Raw genomic sequence first — 22,163 nt, 5'->3', positions numbered from 1 at the left:
AGAGGAACCACAAGCAACATGCAGACCCATTTGACCCAATTTCATTCTCTTGCTTTGTGTTTGATTTTCAGGCCACTGGTGCGGGTTGTGTGAGTGAATGTAGACCTGGCTTCTTCATTACAGATGAAGATGAATAGCAAAAAATGATCAAGTTTAAAATGATTAAATATCGTATGCTCGTGCCTTTTTGCAGTGTATTTAAACCCTTTGAGAATCTCTTTCCTCCCGTAAACATGGAATAGCCATTCAGAGTTGTGTAAGTCGTCACATTTACATGAAATCATCTGAAGCTTACTGGGAAATTTAGAGAGAGAGAGAGAGGGTGTGAAAGAGGGAAAGAGTCAGGGGAAGATTAAAAAAGAGGGAAAGAGTGAGAGAGAAAAGGAGACAGAAAAAATAGTTTAAGAATCTTTTGCTGTAGGCATGTGCTAAAAACAGTTTCTACTCTTCAAATCGATAAAAAAAGACACATACACTGAGGAACTACACAGATATTCAAATGCAAGTGTATGCTTCCTCTAAGATATGCAGAAAACTGCCCTCTTGCCAGTCTGAGATTAAAGCAATATTTTAAATTGATCGGTGTTTCGAATGCATGAGGGAGAGAGAAGCGATTAAAGCGCTTGCTCAGCATGGAATATGTTCTCGAAATATTTTCCGGACCATCGACACACATCATACCACTAATCAGCAAATGAAGAAAATGTGACTGGATTTTTAACACAGTACAGTACAGCAATGCTGAAAATGTTGAAACTAAACTACTGAAACAGCCGAACAACACAAATGACTAACTTTGTAAAATCCTTTTCATATAAAAAAAAAATATATATATATATATAATAGGATCTTGTTTATGCATCAACAGATGCATGGGATCTTTATTCCTTTCCCTGTTTCAGGGCTATCTCTGTGCTCCATGATTCTCAGGTTAATTCTTAATCCAAGCTCAGCATGACAGCTGAACACTGCTTCTCAGAGATAAATGTCTTTGGGTCTCATTCTCTATAAACTCTGCTGCAACTGGAGAGTTGACATTTACAAAGCTGACCTAAATTGGTCAAGTTTTTATTATAAATAAGCCTGAGGCATTTCACTATGTTTTCCTTAGTGAGTTGTTAGGGACTGTGATAAACTTTACCTACAAAGGAAACCGTGTCTTATTAGGCAATTTAATATACTTCACCACACTAGGATCAGAAAGTTTTGATAACCAAATCATAACGAGTAACTATTTACTTTTTCACATTTGATGACACCATTTGCTTTCCATGTAAGTCTGTGCGCAGCAGTTAAACTATACATAGAAACTGGTGAGAGAAAATCTACCATGAACCTAAAACTGACCTCCCACCAAACATGGCTAACATTGGGCATACAAATAATAACAAATCTTAAAAATAAAAAAATGTACATTATGTCCATCCAAAAAATTCATATATCCATATATGTAATAGTAAATGGCTATATGACTGTCTTTATCACTGAAAAGTTAGCTTTATCTGATGGCCACAATCAGCTGTTGCAAAGGCTTGCCTTGTTTAACTCTCAGGGCATCAGAGGTGTACATATGTGAAAGGGCTTTTAAAGTTAACACAAGATATCCCACTTTCTGGGACCGTCTCCTAGAAGGCCCAGGAAAACCGGACTCAAAAGTTTAGAAGCTTGCTTTAATCAACCAAGCACAAAACACAAGAAAAGTTTTCTGGTAGCTATGGAGATCCTGCCAGTGGGACTGGTCACATTTCTTCACCCAGTGCCCTAGTTACCCTTGGTAACCCACAAGGTGGTGGGGGACTAAGTGGACTCCAAGAGCAAACATTCAGTGATAGTCAAGCAAACAACTTGTACTTGAAGTAAGCAGGAATTAACCGAATTTCATCCGTTTTGTTCACATTCTGTGCCTGTCTTTCTGTCACATTCTGTCAGATTTTATGGACAGTCTGATGGTAAGGACTGCAAGAGTCAAGTTTACAGCCTTCAAGTCATTTAGAGTTTTCATTTCCATTACTTGTTTTCATCTTTCTACACAGAAGGCTACAGATGCAAGCAAACAGTAACGGTTTATCTGCAGAAAATGCATGTCTGGATTCGTAAGTAAAGCAGCATTTCAGGATCAAATCCAACTTTGAGGTAAGTTCTAAACATTTATTTATTTATTTATTTATTTATTTATTTATTTATTTTTATTTATATATTTCACAAACTCTAATACGGACATTTTAAAATTGAAACTGTGCTACTTCTTAAACATCGAGCTTTAAATGCAACAATTTTTAACACTAAAATTCAAAGACAGAGCCACATACTGTAATACTTAATGCTGTAAATATGAAGATGTTATAATGCAAAAAGATCTAGAATTAGGTACAAAATATTAGGCTCATGCTAATATTAATGGCTTTTAAAGGAATTGAGCATATGCAATGTTCTGATATGGTGAAGTTTTATATGGTGAACTAAACATTTATATAACATTTGTGGATGTGGTCCAGGATGTCAGGGCTTTGTAACGGTCAGTAAGTTTCCCCAGGACAGAGGATTTTGTGCTTTCCAGTTTCCTGTTAATACAACAAACAGCATTTCTGTCTTGTTAGTCTCTATAGCAAGAAAAAAGTAGGTAGTGAGAAAACAAATGTTTATAGCTCCTATTACAGTATATAAGAGAGGTAGATAGGAACGGGAAGTAAATTGTCTGGTGGATGTTCGACAAAGTAAATGTAACTATAAATAGATGTTAAAATGCATGATTTATTATTGTATTGAAAAATTATAATGTGGAAAATGAATGTTTTTGAATATACATTATTTGATGGTGATTTGAGAGCACCACACAAACATGCTATGCTTAAAACGGTCCTGTTTGCGATGCTTTAGGGCTGCACTTTAATACTGTGGGAAAGCTTCAAGTTTCTTCGGTGTGCTGAAGGAGAGTCTCTCTGATACTAATCCCCATGAGACACATCATGTGCCACATTATTATTATGACTTAATGACTTGTAATGAGTTGATATCGGATAATTGTCAGCAATTAAGACAAAGAAATAAAAGTGACTTTCTCTCCTGCGGATCCTCATTTGTGTTTTAAATTAATTGCATGTCATAATGGATATCTCAGGCATAATTGAAGTGTTACCTTTTTAGTTGTTAATTAGTGATTTTGCATTGTTATCAAAACACAGACTACATTATAACCATCTAGATGTTTGATGTAAACCTGACTTTAATCATAGAGCGCTAGACAAACAAACAATGATGCCTTTTAATGCAATTTTATTTAATGTAATGTAGTGAAGTGACTTTTTCATAACAAGAGAAAATCCATTCAGTTGTATGGCTAAACTGATTGGATTGGCGGAATAAAGGACTGATGAATAGATAGATGGAGGAATGTTGCTCATATAATAACAACCATTTCAGTAGTAACGATAACATCACTCTGTACATTCAGTAGATGTGTATGTTGTGTGAATTAGCATTCCAGTCAGCTTTACTGCATACATTTGAGTATGAAGTAGCTATAATGGCTGTTAGTAGCTTTAAACATTTATTTTTAGGTAGCCAAACCATTAACTCTCTGGAGAAGAACCCTGAAGAACATCATCAACCACATAAATATTAACCTGAAGCACTTCATAGTTTCATAGTTTTATCTCCTTCTCGTCACGTTTCTATCAACAAATATCAACAAAGCTGTGAACAAATGTTAAAAAAACAAAAAAACTTTGGAACATTGACCACAATCACAATTTCAAATCAAACTTTCTGTAAAACATCATTCAACCTTTAAGACCAACACACTTATTTGACCATGCTTAATCCTCACACACACAAACATTCAGTTTAGATGTAAAGCCTAGTTGTTCAATTAGAAATCAGAGACTGTGTACTAGCGGGTTACAGCCAATGTTATAGCTAAACCTAAAGCAGTGTTTAACCTTCCTGGGCTTGGAAATCTCAATTCAAGGTGTGGGCGATGCAACAAAGTTGAAAAAGTTTGACTTTCTGCAAACATTGAGCTTCTCAGTGTAGAAACTAACAAAAGGAGGGAAGACAGACGAGCACATCTCCATCCATCTCCTTTATCTCATACAATCTGATTCAGATAAACATTGCTGAATTTTATAAACAAACAACAAAATATCTCCCCCCAGAATGATTCATTTGAGTGGCAAGAAAACAGATTTGTTGTCAAGTGGTAAACCCACTGATAAATGTTGTTGCCATGGCAACCAGTAGTAGGAGTGCCTGACATGGTTAATAAAGTAGACCGGAGAAGGTGTGTTTATAAAAGTGTACTAGTTAAGCTATCTCTGACAGTCTCCATTGTAAATCCATATTACATTCATACATGAACAGATTGAACAATACCGAACCTGAACTAATAATTCAATAACAATGCAGCAGAATAACTGTCATGCTTTAAAGATATTGACACAGAGAATAAGGTCTAAGTATAAGATACAGGAGACCAATCCAATACCCGTCTCCCATTAGTGAGACCATTACCGTTAATATCTGCATGATACATATCAGTTTGGTAAACTAGTACTGCCTAGACATGAGTGTAAAGTGTGCTAAATTTCCTCATTACAGGTAGAATTTTAAATGTTAGGGTTGAAAAAAGATTTGCTAAGTGACCTCATGTGTTGTTTAAAAGAAAGCCTCATTAAAAATTGTTCTGAGATTCATGAACTGAGATTCATCTATGTATATCAGTGACAAATTCAGGAGTTTAGAAGAGCAGGATCTTTAAAAGAACGTTTATTATCTTATAACTACTAATTTTTGTACTTTATAACTAATATTTTATCTTGTGTTTGTCAGTCTCATAGCACATTGTGGGCAACACTCTTGACACAGTATAAACATGTACAGTACAAGAAGCAACACTCAGAATGTTTTGCTCAAAGGCATTTAGTGTGTTGTTGTATGGTGTGTTTTTCTTAAATGGGTCAACATTCTGGAAGGAATCATAGAGTCATAATATAGAGAGATTGTTTGCTGTTTGATATCTGTACAGCGCCGTCATTATTCATTATGGTAGTCACTCCTGAAAGGAACACATAATGATGCAAACTCTGTGATCATTTTTTGCAAATTACTGTAGCAAAGGTTTTGCACAGATTTGGGCCAAGATGCGAATGAGTACAACTATCATAGAAAGTCATTACATGTGTGTTCACTGCTAGGAGTTTAAAAGAAGAATCTTGTGCTTGTAATTTCACCAGTTCAAGTAGTTTTCCACAAAAAAACACACAAAAACACTCAACAAGATGCATCGCAAATTTCGAAAAAGCCATATATTAGGGCTATAATAAAGCTTTTACATTATAAGCTACTGTATATATTTTTTTAATAGTGAGTAATCTCACTCTTTTTGTGTGATTAACTGTGATTAATCGCACACTTATAATGAAATTAAACGTTTATTTTGGACAACATTTCACAAGATTGCTTCATCCAGGAAAGCGAACCATCAGAACAGTTTCAATCTCAATTCAATTTTCAAATTCAATTTAACCAGCTGCATACAAAGAGGTGTACAAATTTGTTAACATTTTCAGGTTCCAGAGCAACCTTTTTCTTGTGCACTATATGTCCTGAAAGTGAAAATAGTCTTACATGGCACAGTTGAAGCAGGAGTTGCTAGATATTTCTGTGCAATGGTCACCAGCTTGTCATGATGTAGAGGGCATTGTACAAGGAAGCAGTAATCCTGGCTGACGTTTGTCTACTCACACTCCTTACACACTAGTACAGTGTGGGTTATTGCTCACTACTCATCGGTTTGATAGTAGAACCTGTGATGTGTTTTACTTATAAATGATATTTTAAACTCGAAAAGCTTCGACGGTTGGCCAGTTCTTCGTTACAGTGTATGCACACAACTTTGCGTTTATCCAGAGTGCAATCAAATTTTCTTTTAATAGAGAAATTTCCACCTAATAGAATTACTGGTGCTTGCGCCATTGTAGATCCCGCCAATATCATCTGCGTGACACAAATTACGTTAATAAATTCCATTGTTAATATTATGCACCTTGGGACTAAGAGAAATACAATTTCAATTCTCTATGTATGTACTGTACATGTGGAAGAGTTGACAATAAAGAAAACTTGAACTTGACGCAAATTATTTTAACGCAAAAAGGATTTTGTATTTATCGCATGCTTTAACGTTGACAGCTCTAATCAAGAGCACTGATCAAGTGATCTTGTAACTATTATAAATGTGTGTGTGTTTGTGTGTGTGTGTGTGTGTGTTGGTAAAGCATGCGTCGTACACTTTGCTCAGTGTGGCCAAATGAGGCTCAGAGGAGAGAGGAGAGGAGAGCTGAAGCCAGGCTGGCTCATGGGATACAACGGCTCGATGAGGCCAAACGTTACCATCTGAACACACTGACCCGAGAACAACAAGCACTACATCGCCATCTTATTGCCCTTAAAACAGGTGCGTGAATGTCTAAGCGAATGATTAGTGTTTTCTAATCTGTGTTTTAAGGGCAGCAATTCTGTTTTAACTCAGGTAACCGATGGAGAGGATTAAACACTGCGGTATCACGACCCTCCAATCATCTCAGCAACCCTGCAGTGTCCTATAACAAGACTCGATTACCCATAATCCCACCTGCAGACAGGGAGACAAACAGGCATAGGTGAGGACAGCAGTGACGGTCTGGTAAACGATCTCATATTTTTGCTTTGTGAAACTTTAAAGGTCTGCACATATGATAACCAGTGTTGTATAAAGTATTAAGCAATACTTGAGTAAAAGTACAAGTATTGTACTAGAAAAAGACTTTGGTAGAAGTGAAAGTCACCTTTTAGAATATTACTCAAGTAAAAGTCTTAAAGTATCTGATATTTACTGTACTTAAGTATCAAAAGTAATTTTCTGATATTTAATGTACTTAAGTATTTGAAGTAAAAGTAAAAATTCAAATTTCAGTGATTTTCAGTAGGCATAAGAGCAGGGACGGTTCTAGGGTTTCATCTTTAGGGGGTTTTAGCCCTCAGTGAGAATTTAAAACAAGAAGAGTTTTATATTATATACCTTGTGTGTGTGGAGTTTGCATGTTCTCCCCGTGCCTTGGGGGTTTCCTCCGGGTACTCCGGTTTCCTCCCCCGGTCCAAAGACATGCATGGTAGGTTGATTGGCATCTCTGAAAAATTGTCCCTAGTGTGTGATTGTGTGAGTGAATGAGAGTGTGTGTGTGCCCTGCGATGGGTTGGCACTCCGTCCAGGGTGTATCCTGCCTTGATGCCCAATGATGCCTGAGATAGGCACAGGCTCCCCGTGACCCGAGGTAGTTCGGATAAGCGGTAGAAGATGAATGAATGAATGACTACATAGTAAGCCAAAAGTTATGGGATTATTTAAAATGGCAAAAGTGGACACCAAAATTTTATGCATGATGTAATGATGCCAGTCTTGAATTAAATCAGTTCATGTATGTGTGCATTCTCTACAAACAGTGTGTCCAATGAATGCAGTCATTAATAAAAATATTCACAAGACAAAGACCAAATCAATAAATGTTATTTTTATTTAGTATTGAATGGATTGTTTGCATTAATATTTTGTTTGTGCTGTCAACTCTGGTAATAAGAATAGTGAAATTTCACTGCTTTTGGTTGCCGTCTTTGCGGCTTTCAGCCGATTAACGTTATAGATAAACGCCTCCAGCTCTGACTGCGCGTGCACTGCGCGTGCCTTTGCTTCTCCGTAGAGAGTGCGTGCGCAATGCAATCTAGGAACAGTGATTCGCCAAACCACCCTTATTGCAGTCGCACACATTTCTTCTGATTTTATTTTGTAGTAACGAGTAACGAAGATGCTTAGTGGAAATATAACGGAGTAAAAGTATACATTTTATCTAGGAAATGTAGTGGAGTAAAAGTGAAAGTTGACATCAATTTAAATAGCGAAGTAAAGTACAGATACGTGAAATTTCTACTTAAGTACAGTAACGAAGTATTTGTACTCTGTTACATTACAACACTGATGATAACTAATTACTGCTTTGAAATTTTAAAGATTATTAATGGCATATCACTGGCATATATTTAACAGCAACTATATCCAATCTGACCAAACGTTTATGGACATCTAACCAGCATTCTCAAAGGGGCTTGTTAATGATCCCATTTCATATTTATTTTCCCTTTCCTGTTGTAAAGTTAAACTCTTCTGGGAACGCTTTTTACTAGATGTTGGATTTATGAACATTTAGCTACAAGAGCATTAATAAGATCAGACAATGATGTTGTAAGAGGTCTGGGGTTGTCCAGCTCAGAGTCAGAGCTCTGTGCAGGACACTCAGTTACTTTCACTTCAACCTTAACACACCATGTCTTCATGCAGCTTTGTGCTTTGTGCGCAGGAGCATTGTCGTGCTGGAACAGTGTTTCAGCCTCTTAGTTCCAGTGAATGACATGCACAAGAGCATGCTGGGACATGTACAAGTAAAAGTTAAACTCATACAGTGAATGTTTTTTTTTTTTTAATTAAAAAGTTACCAGAAAATTTGGCATGTTTGTAAGGTCAGTTGAAAAATTGAGCTCACATTGAAGTCAGGTCACATAATGCCAGGAATAGCTGAGGTTACTGTGGTTCTGAAGGGTTAGCTTCCACAGAGGAAATTCTGTTTAATGTTTAATTCTGTGCTCTCACTTGACGCAGTACAACTTTAAAGAGAATGTTGAAAATGATGAAGTAGCAGTTCAGACGAGGGCTTTGAAAACTAAACTAGATGTATGGATGCATATTTTGTATTCATCAATCTCCAGCTGATTACATAACAAACCAATGAATAAAAATGATCAAATCCTGTCAGAGTACATGGATCATTAAGTAACACGGTATAGGTAAAGAGTCAGCATGGTCAGTAAGAGGCATATAGACAAAAAAAAACAATGCATGAAGCCAAACGATGTGTCAAGCCATGAAGCTTTTATAGTCATTTCAAACATATACAGCAGGTAAAGTACACAGTAAAATGAAACAGTGTTGGTTTATAAAGTAACATGATTACAAATCCACCAACAAATCTGATCACAAACTTACTGGTCAAGCTAGAGATAATCGAAAAATCTGGACTGTGCAGTAAAAAAAAAGTGTATAAACAAGACCTAGACAGTAGCTCAAGCAATGAGAACACATTGTCAGCTCTTTCACCTGTCAAACATTATTCACTGTACTGTTTGTTTGAAATCCACATGCTGTATTTTGTGATAATATTTTTGGCTAAAATTATAAATGTTGCATATTTGTCTTTGCCCAGTAATTTCGTTAGGTTTTATAGCTAAGTAGAAGTGATGACAGTTTGCAGCTACGGTGTGTTTACAGTGCCTTCAGTACTAAGATACTAAGAGCAGTCACAGATAGAAGCACAATTTGGCATACCGTTATATAAAAATACAATTGGTTTGAAGTACTTTGAAAGGCTGTTGGCTCTGTGTGTGTGTGTGTGTGTGTGTGTGTGTGTGTGTGTGTGTGTGTGTGTGTGTGTGTGTGTGTGTGTGTGCGTGTGCGTGTGCGTGTGTGTGAAGAATACCCTAATAGCTGCAATGCCACTTTCAGGCAATTGGAGGCGGTACATGTAGGTGATGGTGTGCTGTGATATATTAGTGGGAGGATGCAAGCACTTTTGTGTGTAATGTCTGTGTGATTGGTGTTGTGATATGTGTGTTGTGGTTAAATTATATCCCTTGCTCTAGTTATTCAGATGAGAGCTGTGTGAGTGCGTGTGAGTGTGGGAGTTTAAATGTGCAAATGTGTTTTCTGGGATTTCCTTGGATATTTGCACTACTGAATTTGATTATAAGACAACACACACACACACACACACACACACACACACACACACAAAACCACACACACATAATCTCTCCCTCTCTCTCACACACACACACACACACAAAAGGAAGCATTCAAAAAGAGGAAAACACTACCATTGTAAATGCATGCAAACACACGAAGAGACAAAAGAACAGAAATGAAAAAGAAAGTAACTTTAATACAAACTAAATTATTACTTTCTCTCTTTCTCTCTGTTCGTGGACTTGAGGCTATCCTGGTAGCATATCCTCCCTCCACCAATTAGGGTTACAGGAACATCTCAGTTTTTCTGCATCTTACACCATTTCAGCTTCCTCACTCCATTCCCTGCCCTCCTTTGCTATCACAATGCTTCCATCAGCATCTCTATCTCTGTCATCGCGACTCCTCTTCAGCTCTAATCATTCATCATTCTCTCATCCTTTCCTCCCTCTTTTTCCTTTCCTTAGTTTGTCCTCTCCTTCATATTCTCTCAGACTTTTTCATCTGCAGTTCACTCCTCCTCTTTGACACACTTATTCCAAGTAGATATGTGCATTTGTGAAAGAGGTGCATATTCGTTTAACTGCTGGAGGGAAACAGGCGCTCTACATCACAGCATCTGATAAATGCTATACATCCTCCAATCTAAATCTGAAATGTGGATTAATAAGGCATCATAGAAGCCTAAATCTGCAGATTTGTTTTTAAATCATGATACACACTTTTTCTAATTTATACATCACAGTAGTACTGATTGAAATATTTAAAGATTTTATTTTTTTTTATTTCCTCATGTGGATGTACAGCACAACATGTACAATTTCGAATACTGGTGCCTCAAAATTATTACTATAACCAGGTACATAATGGTGCAAACCCCATTCCCAAACACACTTTATTTCAAGACTGCACAACGGTAAGCCGACTCCTGCTGAGTCAAAATCCACAGTAGTTGTTAACGGCTCATATTAAGGTAGACTTTAAGAATTTGTAAGTGTTCATAAGTATTTTTTATCTCCCCTACTATGGGTAATAGATTCATAGAAAAGTTTTAAAAACCCCCAAAAAATGTTTATTTTTTTCACACAAATTTATATACCTTTAAAGTAAAAGTTGGGGCCACGGTGGCTTAGTGGTTAGCACGTTCGCCTCACACCTCCAGGGTTGGGGGTTCGATTCCCGCCTCCGCCTTGTGTGTGTGTGGAGTTTACATGTTCTCGGGGGTTTCCTCCGGGTACTCCGGTTTCCTCCCCCGATACAAAGACATGCATGGTAGATTGATTGGCATCTCTGGAAAATTGTCCGTAGTGTGTGATTGTGTGAGTGAATGAGAGTGTGTGTGTGTGTGCCCTGCGATGGGTTGGCACTCCGTCCAGGGTGTATCCTGCCTTGATGCCCGATAACGCCTGAGATAGGCACAGGCTCCCCGTGACCCGAGGTAGTTCGGATAAGCGGTAGAAGATGAGTGAGTGAGTAAAGTAAAAGTTATGTCAATTTGAAAGTTATATAAAATTCTGTGTAAGCTTAATCCAAAAAAGGGAAAAACAAACGTCTCACACTGAAATCCAACAGACTCCTGGCTCATTTTAGATCAGACATGCAGCCAGAAAAGAATTCATTTGTTTATACCAATAGAAAAAGACTAATTTCCTGGAGACTGAAGTCGATTTCCATTTTAGTGTCAGCTAAATGGTTAATTAAAAAAGGTTGAAGCAAAAAAATTTTCCATTCATCTTTGTACTGTTTCACTCAATATTGCATGATTTATTTTTGCAAACAAGATGCAAACAGAGTCAGGGTTAAACAGTTTGTGGCAGAATAATGAGTATGTTTTTAACTCACTCGTTTAATACTTGACTTGCTGTAGCTAATGATGATGACAGTGAGAATTAGAGGATTGTTTCTGTGTCAGGCTCGTTGATCTGATGACCGCAGATCTGTGGATGCTACAGAGGGAGCAGAAGTGAAGCTTCGGTTTGTTGTAACTGAGTCAGGTAATAAGAATCAGGCCACTTCAGTGGAAAATTCAACATTTTTAATAGTATTTTTTCTAACGGGATCTTTCATCGTTGCAGAGCAATTCCTGTCAGTGTTTAGTGTAAATAATCCTTTTCTTTTCAAAAATTATATTCTTCATTATATTTCATCGTTAGCTAAAACTAAATTCATGATTCTTGGAAAAAAATAACATGTTTCTAACATGTTTTTCTGTTCATTCCTTACTGCAAATTTTTTTATATTTGACTTAAATTTTGACTTTTGAGTATGTGATGTAACCACAATTTTTGTTTTTTCCTTTTTTCTGCTATTTGAAAACACATTGTGCACATATTTCATGGCCAAATGGATCAATAGAAATGAAATAAAATATGGCTATCGGCTAAGAAATCTGTGTGCCAAGCCTCAGAAGTCCAAGGATGTTAAGTTTAACATGAAAATTTCTGGAACGTGTATCTTTGCCAAATCGCCTACAGAGTTAGAGAAAATTTCTACTCAAGGTTCAGTTTGACGTGGTAGATTTTTAGAGGCAAGACTAAAAGAGACTCTTGTGGTTGGGTTTGAGTTAGCAAATGACGGCTGAGGCAGACCCCTGAAAAAACCCTGCTAGTCTTTTGGGAAGCACCTGTTATCTGATATTTCTTCTAATATCTCAGATTCAATTTGTACAGGGTTCAATTCTACATTTGATTGGCACTCAATTATAAATAGGCTGACGGATAAATGGTTTAAAAATCTTTAGCGACACGACGCCCTAATCCTAACCGTTAGTATTCCCAAAATGGCAAGCTGGCAAGGAAAAGTGGTGTTGAGTCTGAAAGGAATGAGTGTAACAGTGAAAGAGGATCAGCAGCTCCAGATGCTTGAAAAGTACCAAGGGCAAATACACACACTTGCAGAGATTATAAGTGTCAATCATGGATTTCATCAGTTTATTTCAGAATTTCTTCTTTTTCAGTTTTGTATTCAGCATGATGCAATTCAAGAACTCACTTCCTCAAGTCTATTATTAAATATTTTCTATGGGCTTTATTCCAGAAAGCTCTACTCCACAGTTGAGTAGGAAATGTTTCAGCTATGAAAAAGAACTAGCTCTAATTCTGCATCTTATTCCGTTCCCGCTCTGTAGGTCTGGAAAGCTGGAGTCCATTTGCTCCCTGCAGGCTCGTGTTCAGGACTTTCTCAGCAGTGGTGAAAACAGGGCTGATAACACTTCAGTGCCTGTGTGTCTGCCAGACCTCAAACCACAGCCCTCAAACATGCTTCCTCCAGCTTCTCCAACCAGAGAGAACAAGGAGGGAGATAGGGATGGACAGAATAAGAAACACAGGGCTATAGAGAGGGAGGGACGGAAGTCAACACTGGAAACACACGGATTTAGTTCAAAGGACGGTCAAAGAGAATATGATCAGATAGTAGCAAGATATACAGATAAAGAAGAGGAGATGAATGTAGCAATACCCTACTCTACTCCTCTTTCTTCCCTCTCTGACACACACGCACCTGACGGCCAGCTGAGGATGGTTCACACACTGCCTAATTTTGTGCAAGCAATGGCAGAGGCACGCAAAGCCAGATACATACGTCACAGAGGACAGCCTTTGTGCGACAGAGAGCTGAGCATCAGAGAGATATTCGCAAGTAACTCCAGAGACACAAACAGCACTCACTAATGTTCTAGTGCCACTGCTCTGCTTCACACTCCTATATACTTGAGGTCTGTGAGCACACACACACTTTTATTCTACACAAGCTGCATTTTCAATAAAAATATATTTTTATTGATACCTAAACATCTAACATGCTATAATAACTAATTTGTTGAACTCTTAACATCATTCTGGATATCATAATGGACAGAATTACTGAACATTTTAAACATTTTGTAAACTCTATAAGCCAAAAAATAAAATTGGTGTTACAACATGACCTTCGTTTTTAATTCTGCTCATCACAATTTATTGTCAACATCTTGGTGGAATTTGGTGAGCATATATTAATGCTCTAATATAAGCTGTGCTTAAGTTTACCTTATGAAAATATCCATCTTGGAGTTCCCTTCATAACTGTTGGCCAGATCAAGAACACCATCCAGGATGAGGCAGGTGTATCTGTGTCGAAGTCAAGCATTAAAAGAAGACTTCACCAGAGTAAATACAGACCTTAATGGTTTACACCATGCAGTAAACCATTTTAAAGCCTCAAAATCAGGAAACAACATCCTATGGACAGAATTATAGGGAGAGAACATGTTAAAAGAAAGGAACCGCTTATGAAACTAATAAAACCACAGTGTGTGCGGCTGGAAGTGGAACCAGTTCTGTTGTATTTACTGATGATGTGTTAGCTGATGAAAGCAAAGCAGCAGGGCGAATTCTAAAGTGTATTGGATTATATTTTATGCTCAGATGCAATCAAATGCTTCAAAAATCATCACTGGATGCCATTTAACACTGCAGATGGACGATGACCCGAAGCATACTTAAATAGAAACCCAAGACTTTTTTAAAGAACCGAAGTGGAATATTCTGCAGACCAGGCACCTGAGCTGAATCGAAACACCAGAAGAACAAGCATGAACTGAAGGCAGCTGCTGTAAAGACCTGGCAGAACATCACCAGGGAAGAAACCCAGTGTCTGGTGACATCTATTGTTCAGGTAGTCAGGGACAGAAAAGGATTTTTTGCAACCAAGTTTTAAATTAGAATTTAATGTTGGTTTATATATGTCAAAAAAACATTAAAAATGGCTGTAATTCCTACATCATGTCCTAAATGGTTGTACCGAATATTAAAGCTGCGAAAGCCTTTACTTTGAGCATATATTTGAGTTTATTATTGAATTTCAACACAAAATTCTGTGAATATTTGTCAATGTACACATATTTATTGACCTGACTGTACTTTATATGAAATGATAAAATGTGCTCATGTCAATCCTGTAGGTTAATACGAAAACTCACCAAATAATAAATGATAACAGATAAATAGAAATGAATATTGCATTGTAATAAAAAATACCTTTATTAAATGTATGAATCCTCCATAAAACTACTCATATATTTATCCTGCTGTTGCAAAGCTGAATATGTGTACAGTATAATGAAGATTGCTCTATCTATCGCCCTCTGCTGGTAATAAACACTACTGCACCCAGACTACTGGGGGGAAAAACCCGTTCGTTTATTTATTTATTTATTTTTTCACCTTAGGAATTGGTAAAACATCATAAAACTTTCGTTAAAACACAAGCCGTGTGTGTGTGTGTGTGTGTGTGTGTGTGTGTGTGTGTGTGTGTGAGTGCGCGCGTGCGTGCGTGTATCAAACTTTCTGCTCGGTCACCGTGTGAGTGACGTAGGACGCGTCCATGGTGACGTAAGGACGTGTTTATTAACGGAAAGTGGATTAGGCGACTAACTTTTACCTCAGATTAAGAGCCCCACAGATTAACGGCCATGTTTCGGAGGTTTGCGGTGGGAGTTTGCTCGGTTGGTCGATGTAGCTCTAAACTAAAGCTATCAGCTGTAAACATTGGTGTGTTTAATCAGAATAAGAGCGTTTTTCGAGGGTTTAGTGCTGTATTGAACCAAGACGCAGTAGAAGTGGATATAAGTCGCTTGGAAGGTGAAGACCATGGTAGGTGTTTGGTGTTTTAGTTACAGCACCAGCCTTTTCACACACGTATGTAAACATAGGCTACATGTTTGACTGGCAAAAGTGGTTTAAACTTGACAGACGTAGTGTACACTACATAAATAAGTGCACTACACCTTGTGTATTAGTAGTGAGTACTAATTTGAAAATCAGCCAATGGCGAAGCACTATTTAATCACCTGATTATAATTCCAGCCTATCAGATTTCAGGTTAAGCGTTATCATTTGCATTGCAGACAGGTTCTGTTCCACACCTAACCTAAGCTAATCAGTTTCTTCTTAGCATAACTAATATTAATTGTAATAATTAAGTTAATAACACAAGTCACGTCACACTCTTTCTGCGACATTAACAGTAAAACAGGTCTTTTCTCCCTGCTGCTATTAGACTTTACAATCAGAGCTGCTCCAAGTGAACCATAATACACAGTTATTACTGTTTCACTGCAATAATAAACAATAACAAAGTATTTGTTATGTGCAAAATGTGCAATAAAAGAAATTTTAAAAATGTGCAATATTAAATATGTGCAATATGTCTTCAGTGTAACCACTACACTTTTAATACATTTTTGTTTTTGTATATACTGTATATTATATTATGTCTTTATTCTTTTTATATATTTTTGCTGCTGTAAGAGAGAAATTTCCCCATTGTGGGGCGAATAAAGGTTTATCTTATCTTATCTTATCTTATCTTATCTTAAAAGGATCATAAAGGGCAATACACATGAACATATAAATCTGGTTTAATTCAAAGACATGGACATCAGATTAGCTGATTAAACAAATGGCCTTGCACCATGTTTGCATGTGCAGGAGATGTACAATGAGGAGGTTAAAGTTCTGATCCACATCCATACTGAATGATGGTAGTGGTTGAGTACTGAATTTAGGTACTCGGGTGTCTCCATCAGCTATTATATTGAATGTTGTCTTCAGGACAGTTTTTAAATATACATTAATCTCTAGCGTTTACACTGAGAAAGATGAACAAACGTAGTATAGTTTAAAGACGTAAAAAAAAAGTACGTAATTTATACGTTTGACAAAAAAAAGATAGACTTTGCTTTAACCTGCAGTTTAAGAGATCATTAGAGTCTTGGTGAAAATGATATACTGCTGTACTGAACACCAGAATCGTGTACCAATCAGAGGTACTGTATTACTTAATGCTTTCTGATATTCCTGTTTGAGTTGTACTTGAAGTCCAATTAATTTCTTATTGAAATTAATTTCTCTCTCCCTCTCTTTCTCTCTCTCTCTCAGGCATTGTGGAGGTTCTAATGCGTCGGGAACGGGCACGTAATTCTCTGGGTCGTGTGTTTGTGTCTCAGGTCTGATCACACTTGCTCGTATCTTTGGGATCCACCCTTTATTCAGCACTTCTCAAAATCCCATCAGACAATGAAGCTTATTCCCTCTGTTTCTGTCTGATATTTCTGTCCTTTCTAAAAGTTATTTTTTTCCTGCCAAAGTCAAGCAGTATCCGGAGGAAGCTATAATTCATCTTTTGACAGCAGTAAATTCATATTTGCAATAAAAAAAATGACACGAATAGGAAAGATTTATGATGTTCCTTTGCTCCTGCTGATTCCTCTCTCTTGGCTCCATTTCTCAGTTTTATCAATATTTCTCCCACTCGCTGCTTCACATTTCTGTCTGTAGATGCGAGAGCTAGTGTCAGGTTTGCACCATGATGCAGGTGTGCGTGTGGTGATTTTTAGGAGTCTGGTACCTGGAGTCTTTTGTGCAGGTCAGCAGTCTTCGATACAGAAAACCTACATACATGCATTCAACCTAAATCAATTTAACCTCTTAGGCAACGTTTCATTTGTTAAGCTAGATAGAAAGATGCAACTGATCTGTGATCTGTTAAAGGCGCTGATCTGAAGGAAAGAGCACAGATGAGCAACTCTGAGGCTGAGCAGTTTGTTCATGGACTCCGTTCATTAATGAGCGAGATAGGTGAGACATGATGAGAAAAAATAAGTGTTTGTGGGCTGGCCATGTTCTATGTGATGAGATGCTTGATTGATTATTCCAAATTTTTACTATGATCACAATAATACAACTGTTGATATTAGATTTTGCATTTACTGCTTCATTTATTCAGCTTCATTAACCACTTCATCCTGTTCAGGGTGCTGGTCAATCCTTTAAGCACTGAACATGCCATGGGAACACTTTTTTCTGAAGGCCTCTCTGAAGAAATATGAGTACTGTTTTGTAACAAGTTATAATGTATAACTTAGTCTTTCAGCATTAACAGTCCACTATAAAAGCCCAGCTGTCTGCTAGCATGATATATGATCTGTCTGATGCATGCACTGTTTCCACTCTGCAAGCGGTGTTGCCAATGCCAACCATCGCAGCACTGGACGGCTTTGCTCTAGGGGGTGGGCTGGAGATGGCACTGGCGTGTGACCTCCGTACAGCAGGTAAGTGTTTACACCGACCTTACAAGGGCAGGTTGTGGCAGTGCAACAAAACGCACAGCCCCAGTTTGACAAAGTGGGGTAGTAGTATTTATTCATTGTTTGTTTATTTTTTAGCAATCATGGCAGAAGCATCAGACACCTTGAGACCTATTTTCATTTTCTTTTTTATGTGTTCATGGTTTTTGCAGCACACACTGCTCAGATGGGCCTGATTGAGACCACACGAGGGCTGCTTCCAGGGGCAGGTAAGATGGTGGAGAAGACAGGATAGAAAATATCTTTGTTTAGGCAAACAGTCTATCAGCTGGTCATCCTACTGGTCCGTTCTTCTCACTGTGCACTAGGGGGCAGTCAGCGTTTGCCACGGGCAGTGGGATTTGCTGTGGCTAAGGAGCTGATCTTTACTGGGCGGCGTGTAAGGGGGGAGCAGGCTCTACACCTGGGATTAGTGAACCGTGCCGTACCACAAAACCAGGGCGGAGATGCAGCGTATAGAGAGGCTCTGAACCTGGCTCAGGAAATTCTCCCTCAGGTGGGTCAGATTGACACACAAGCACAATGTCTCTTACCGTGATTTTTCCCAATTGATTTAATGGACTCTGCAGTCAGACTGACATCCTGCTAGAACAAACTCATTTAGTGTTTCTGTCTCATTCCGTTGTTGTTCCCATGTACATTTTGTACAGTAATCTTCCTGCATTCTACCTATTATTATACCTTGTCGAAACAACTGGGGTTGATGATATGAAATGCCCCCACTGTGCTTGTCAGACACCACAGGAAGAAGCACCGTCCTGTCATTCTCTCCAGAGTCAGAAGTAGAGCTTGTTTAAGGACAAAATGACTTCATGGTTTCTTCTTATCACTCACTGTATATGGCATTTTCACGAAGGGTGCCAATGAATATAGTTATGACTAATGATGAATAAATAAATTCTCTAGAACGTGCATGTACTTCCCACCTTGTTTTCACATAACAACTGAAAAACCTATTTAGGACAAAGTCAGGTAAGGAATGTAAATCTTCCGGTCAAAACACAATTAAGCTCTACTTTAATTGCGTTCTCTTTTTTCAAAACACAAAGCTGCATTTTAAATCTTTCGCTGGTACTAGCAGAGATGAGAGGACTATTTATGTGGCATTGATGGAACCACAACACCGACTTCGGCTCTTCCTTCCTTTTTTGATTGGAGTCTGAGATTCTGATTGTCAGGTGTCAGTATCTTGCTGCAGATTATTTTATTAGCTCAGAGACCGTGACGTTACCTATTCTGGTTTGTCTCAGGCTCCGTTTGCCGTGCGAATGGCCAAGGAAGCCATCAACCGAGGAATAGAGGTGGACATCGCTTCAGGAATGGCCATCGAGGGGATGTGCTACGCCCGGGTGAGACTCTAAACACAGTACACGTTCTTTCCCAGTGCTGGGACTGGGATTATAGATTCCTTATCTTTTATAGCATATAGAGGTTAATTAGCATTTAAAATATCATTGAGAAGTTACAGTTATAAGTATGTACGGATGTTGAGGCTTAAGACGAAATGAGGCTTTTCATGAAAAAAGGAATTTTAGTGTGATTAGAGGACACGTGTCAAGTCTTATATTACGCTGCTTATATTTCTCTGTGTTTTAACTTGTTGTATGAAGTGTCACTCCTGTTTCTCTCCTGCAGGTTATTCCAACACAAGACAGGCAAGAGGGAATGACAGCTTTTATAGAGAAAAGGCAGCCCAATTACACTGGAGAATAAACAGACAGGTCACACACAGGCACTTTAAAGAGAATTGTGATTGCTGTCTTACTGGATCATTAGACTACTTTCTAATATCAAAACATCCAGCACACCCTCAGTTACAGTGCGGTTCGGTAAGTGAGGAATACAACACTAGCGGATGTGCTGTTCTAGGAAAGCAATCAACAACACAGAGGTGTTTAAATTCCAGTAAACCAGTGATTCGCCTCGTAGCCCGATTCCCATCACACAGCTGTGCTAGAACAGTACAGAAAATTATCCAACACATTCTGACCAATCAGAATCAAGCATTCAGGAACATAAGATGTCATATTTAATTTACTTCAAGCATGATGAACACATTGATATGTTAATATCAGCACAATAGTGTATTTTGTGTTAAAAAAAATACAGCCACAATTCTGTTTTTTACTGCATTTCTAGCCACCTGTGTACATACTGTTTAGGTTAATTCAGACTAATAAACATTTATTACCAAAAGGAAAGATCTTACATGGAATTAATGTTTTGTTTCAATTATTAATACACTTTCAGTTTGTATAAAAGGATATTCATCAACCTGCTTAGACGAAGGCGAATTAATGTTTTAAAGAAATGATCGTCTATCCTGAAACCAAGCCAGGGAACAGTACTACATTAAATAAATACGAAGACCTTCACTGGGGGGAAAAAAAATGATTATCATAAATCAAATATTCAAAGATTTTTCTATTTTAGGTGCCTTTACATATTTCAAGCAGAAATGTGAATGAAAGAAATAATAGAAAAAAATCCTCTGAAATAGGACAATTTCAAACTAAATGTTTTTAAATACTTTTTGATAAACTCATAATTGGCTGATAATTGGTTGTGGGAGATTACATAGGATCTTTGACTATATTCAAAGATATTTTCACTCGTTATGGGTAAATTTCATTTTTATTAAAAACAGAAAATAACTCTGGACCAGAGTTTGACTTCTACCGATTGAAACCGATGGTTTGTTTTAGTTTTAGTAGTTTCTCCTGCCATTCACTAAGACAAACAAACTAAAAGAATGTAAAGTTATTTATTTATTTCTCTGACTGGTTGACAGAATATTGTCAAGAACATATCCATTGAAATCAGACTAAAGAGCAGTTTGGGTGGGGAAATAAAAAGCAGATTTGCATCACTAACATGTTATTTATTAAAAAAAAAAAAAAGAAAATAGGGTTTATGAGGGGCCATGTACTTTTCCATTTTACAATTTCCATTCACTGCAGAGGATCCTGGCATTTGTTGACGTAGCAATTAAGCTTGTCGTATGTGTAAGGGTCATGAATGCAAGCTATGTGAAATGTAATCTTTCCAAATGCATGTGACCGTCAGCAAATCAGATCCTGTTAGAGCCTTTCCTTTTGTGAAAGCTGTTTAAATTGTGAGGAACTGTGTCTTGGTAGACTTAAAATGATTACACGTCCAATAAAATTGTAAACAAAGCTAATAACATCTAGCAAGGCAATTCAGGCAGTCGTTATAAGGCAACATACTACACCATCCACTAGTGAGTGAGCCCATGAGAGTCGATCATTTCTTTGGTATCTGGTATAGATTCACACACCAGTTCACATAAACACAGTGTCCACTTTATTAGGAACGCCTGCACATTCATGGAGATATCTAATCAACCAATCATGCGGCAGCAGCACAATGCAAAATACCATACAGCTACAGGACACGAGATTAGAGTTGAAGATTTGTGAAGAATAACGACCGTTTTATTTATTTATTTCTTTTTGTCCAGTCTTCATCTGTTTAGATTGGGTGAGTCTGTGTCTATGATAGTCTCAGATGCTTGTTCTTGGCTGAAACCTGTTGCAGCTCGTCCACCTTAAAGGTTTGATGTTTTGTGCCTGCTTTTCAGCTCACCCTGGTTGTAACGAGCGATTGACTATTTAAATGTACTATGCTTAAAAGTCAGAGCTCACACTTTAATTCCATTGTGATGGATGATGTGAACTGAAGCTATTGATCTCTATCTGTATAATGTTTTGCATTGTGCTGCTTCCAAATGATTGTCTGATTTAGTAACTGTATGAATGCGTTTTATTTTTATACACTAATTTGTGTGTTCAAGTCTCTATTACTCAGGTACATGGCCCCACATACTAAATGAGAGCAAAGAAAAAAATACAAGAGAACACAACCGCTGACAAATAAAATCAGATGAACGTCTTGATGTTCATGGGCTTAGAGTTTGGACAAAGCAGGTGTGTAGCTCACAATAGAACATCTCACTTAATTGTATTCTCTGCAAGTCTGGCTGCTAAATATAGACATCTCTACCCATTTTATATCCAATGTCTGGCCTCTGCACCATGTAAATAAAGAGGGTCAGAGAGGGCTGTGTTCCAATAAGAGCTGTATCTCACTAAGAGCTGTGCAATAATGAGCCCACAATTCAACATCTAATCTTCGTTCTCTCTCTCTCTCTGACAATCAAGACCTCACTAGATAGATCCTTTTAAATAC

At 37.7% G+C, this 22,163-nt stretch overlaps 2 protein-coding genes across 2 annotated transcripts; both read left to right on the top strand.

Annotated features, from left to right (window-relative positions):
• Positions 1-1,838: 1,838 nt before the first annotated feature.
• On the top strand, positions 1,839-13,619 carry LOC132842364 (coiled-coil domain-containing protein 190). The gene is made up of 5 exons (XM_060865054.1): positions 1,839-1,949; positions 2,034-2,133; positions 6,276-6,454; positions 6,530-6,659; positions 12,954-13,619. Exons 3-5 carry the CDS (start codon positions 6,277-6,279, stop codon positions 13,495-13,497), a joined length of 852 nt encoding a protein of 283 aa, XP_060721037.1. The 5' UTR covers positions 1,839-1,949; positions 2,034-2,133; position 6,276; the 3' UTR covers positions 13,498-13,619.
• A 1,574-nt stretch (positions 13,620-15,193) lies between these two features.
• On the top strand, positions 15,194-20,155 carry echdc2 (enoyl CoA hydratase domain containing 2). The gene is made up of 9 exons (XM_060866736.1): positions 15,194-15,459; positions 16,747-16,814; positions 17,146-17,233; positions 17,359-17,445; positions 17,826-17,918; positions 18,107-18,163; positions 18,263-18,450; positions 19,205-19,303; positions 19,590-20,155. Exons 1-9 carry the CDS (start codon positions 15,279-15,281, stop codon positions 19,665-19,667), a joined length of 939 nt encoding a protein of 312 aa, XP_060722719.1. The 5' UTR covers positions 15,194-15,278; the 3' UTR covers positions 19,668-20,155.
• Positions 20,156-22,163: the final 2,008 nt, after the last annotated feature.

This window comes from Tachysurus vachellii, chromosome 3 (assembly GCF_030014155.1).
Source record: "Tachysurus vachellii isolate PV-2020 chromosome 3, HZAU_Pvac_v1, whole genome shotgun sequence".
Lineage (NCBI taxonomy): Eukaryota > Metazoa > Chordata > Actinopteri > Siluriformes > Bagridae > Tachysurus > Tachysurus vachellii.
Note: the sequence above shows the minus strand (reverse complement) of the source record. Positions and strands in the feature narration are given on the sequence as shown.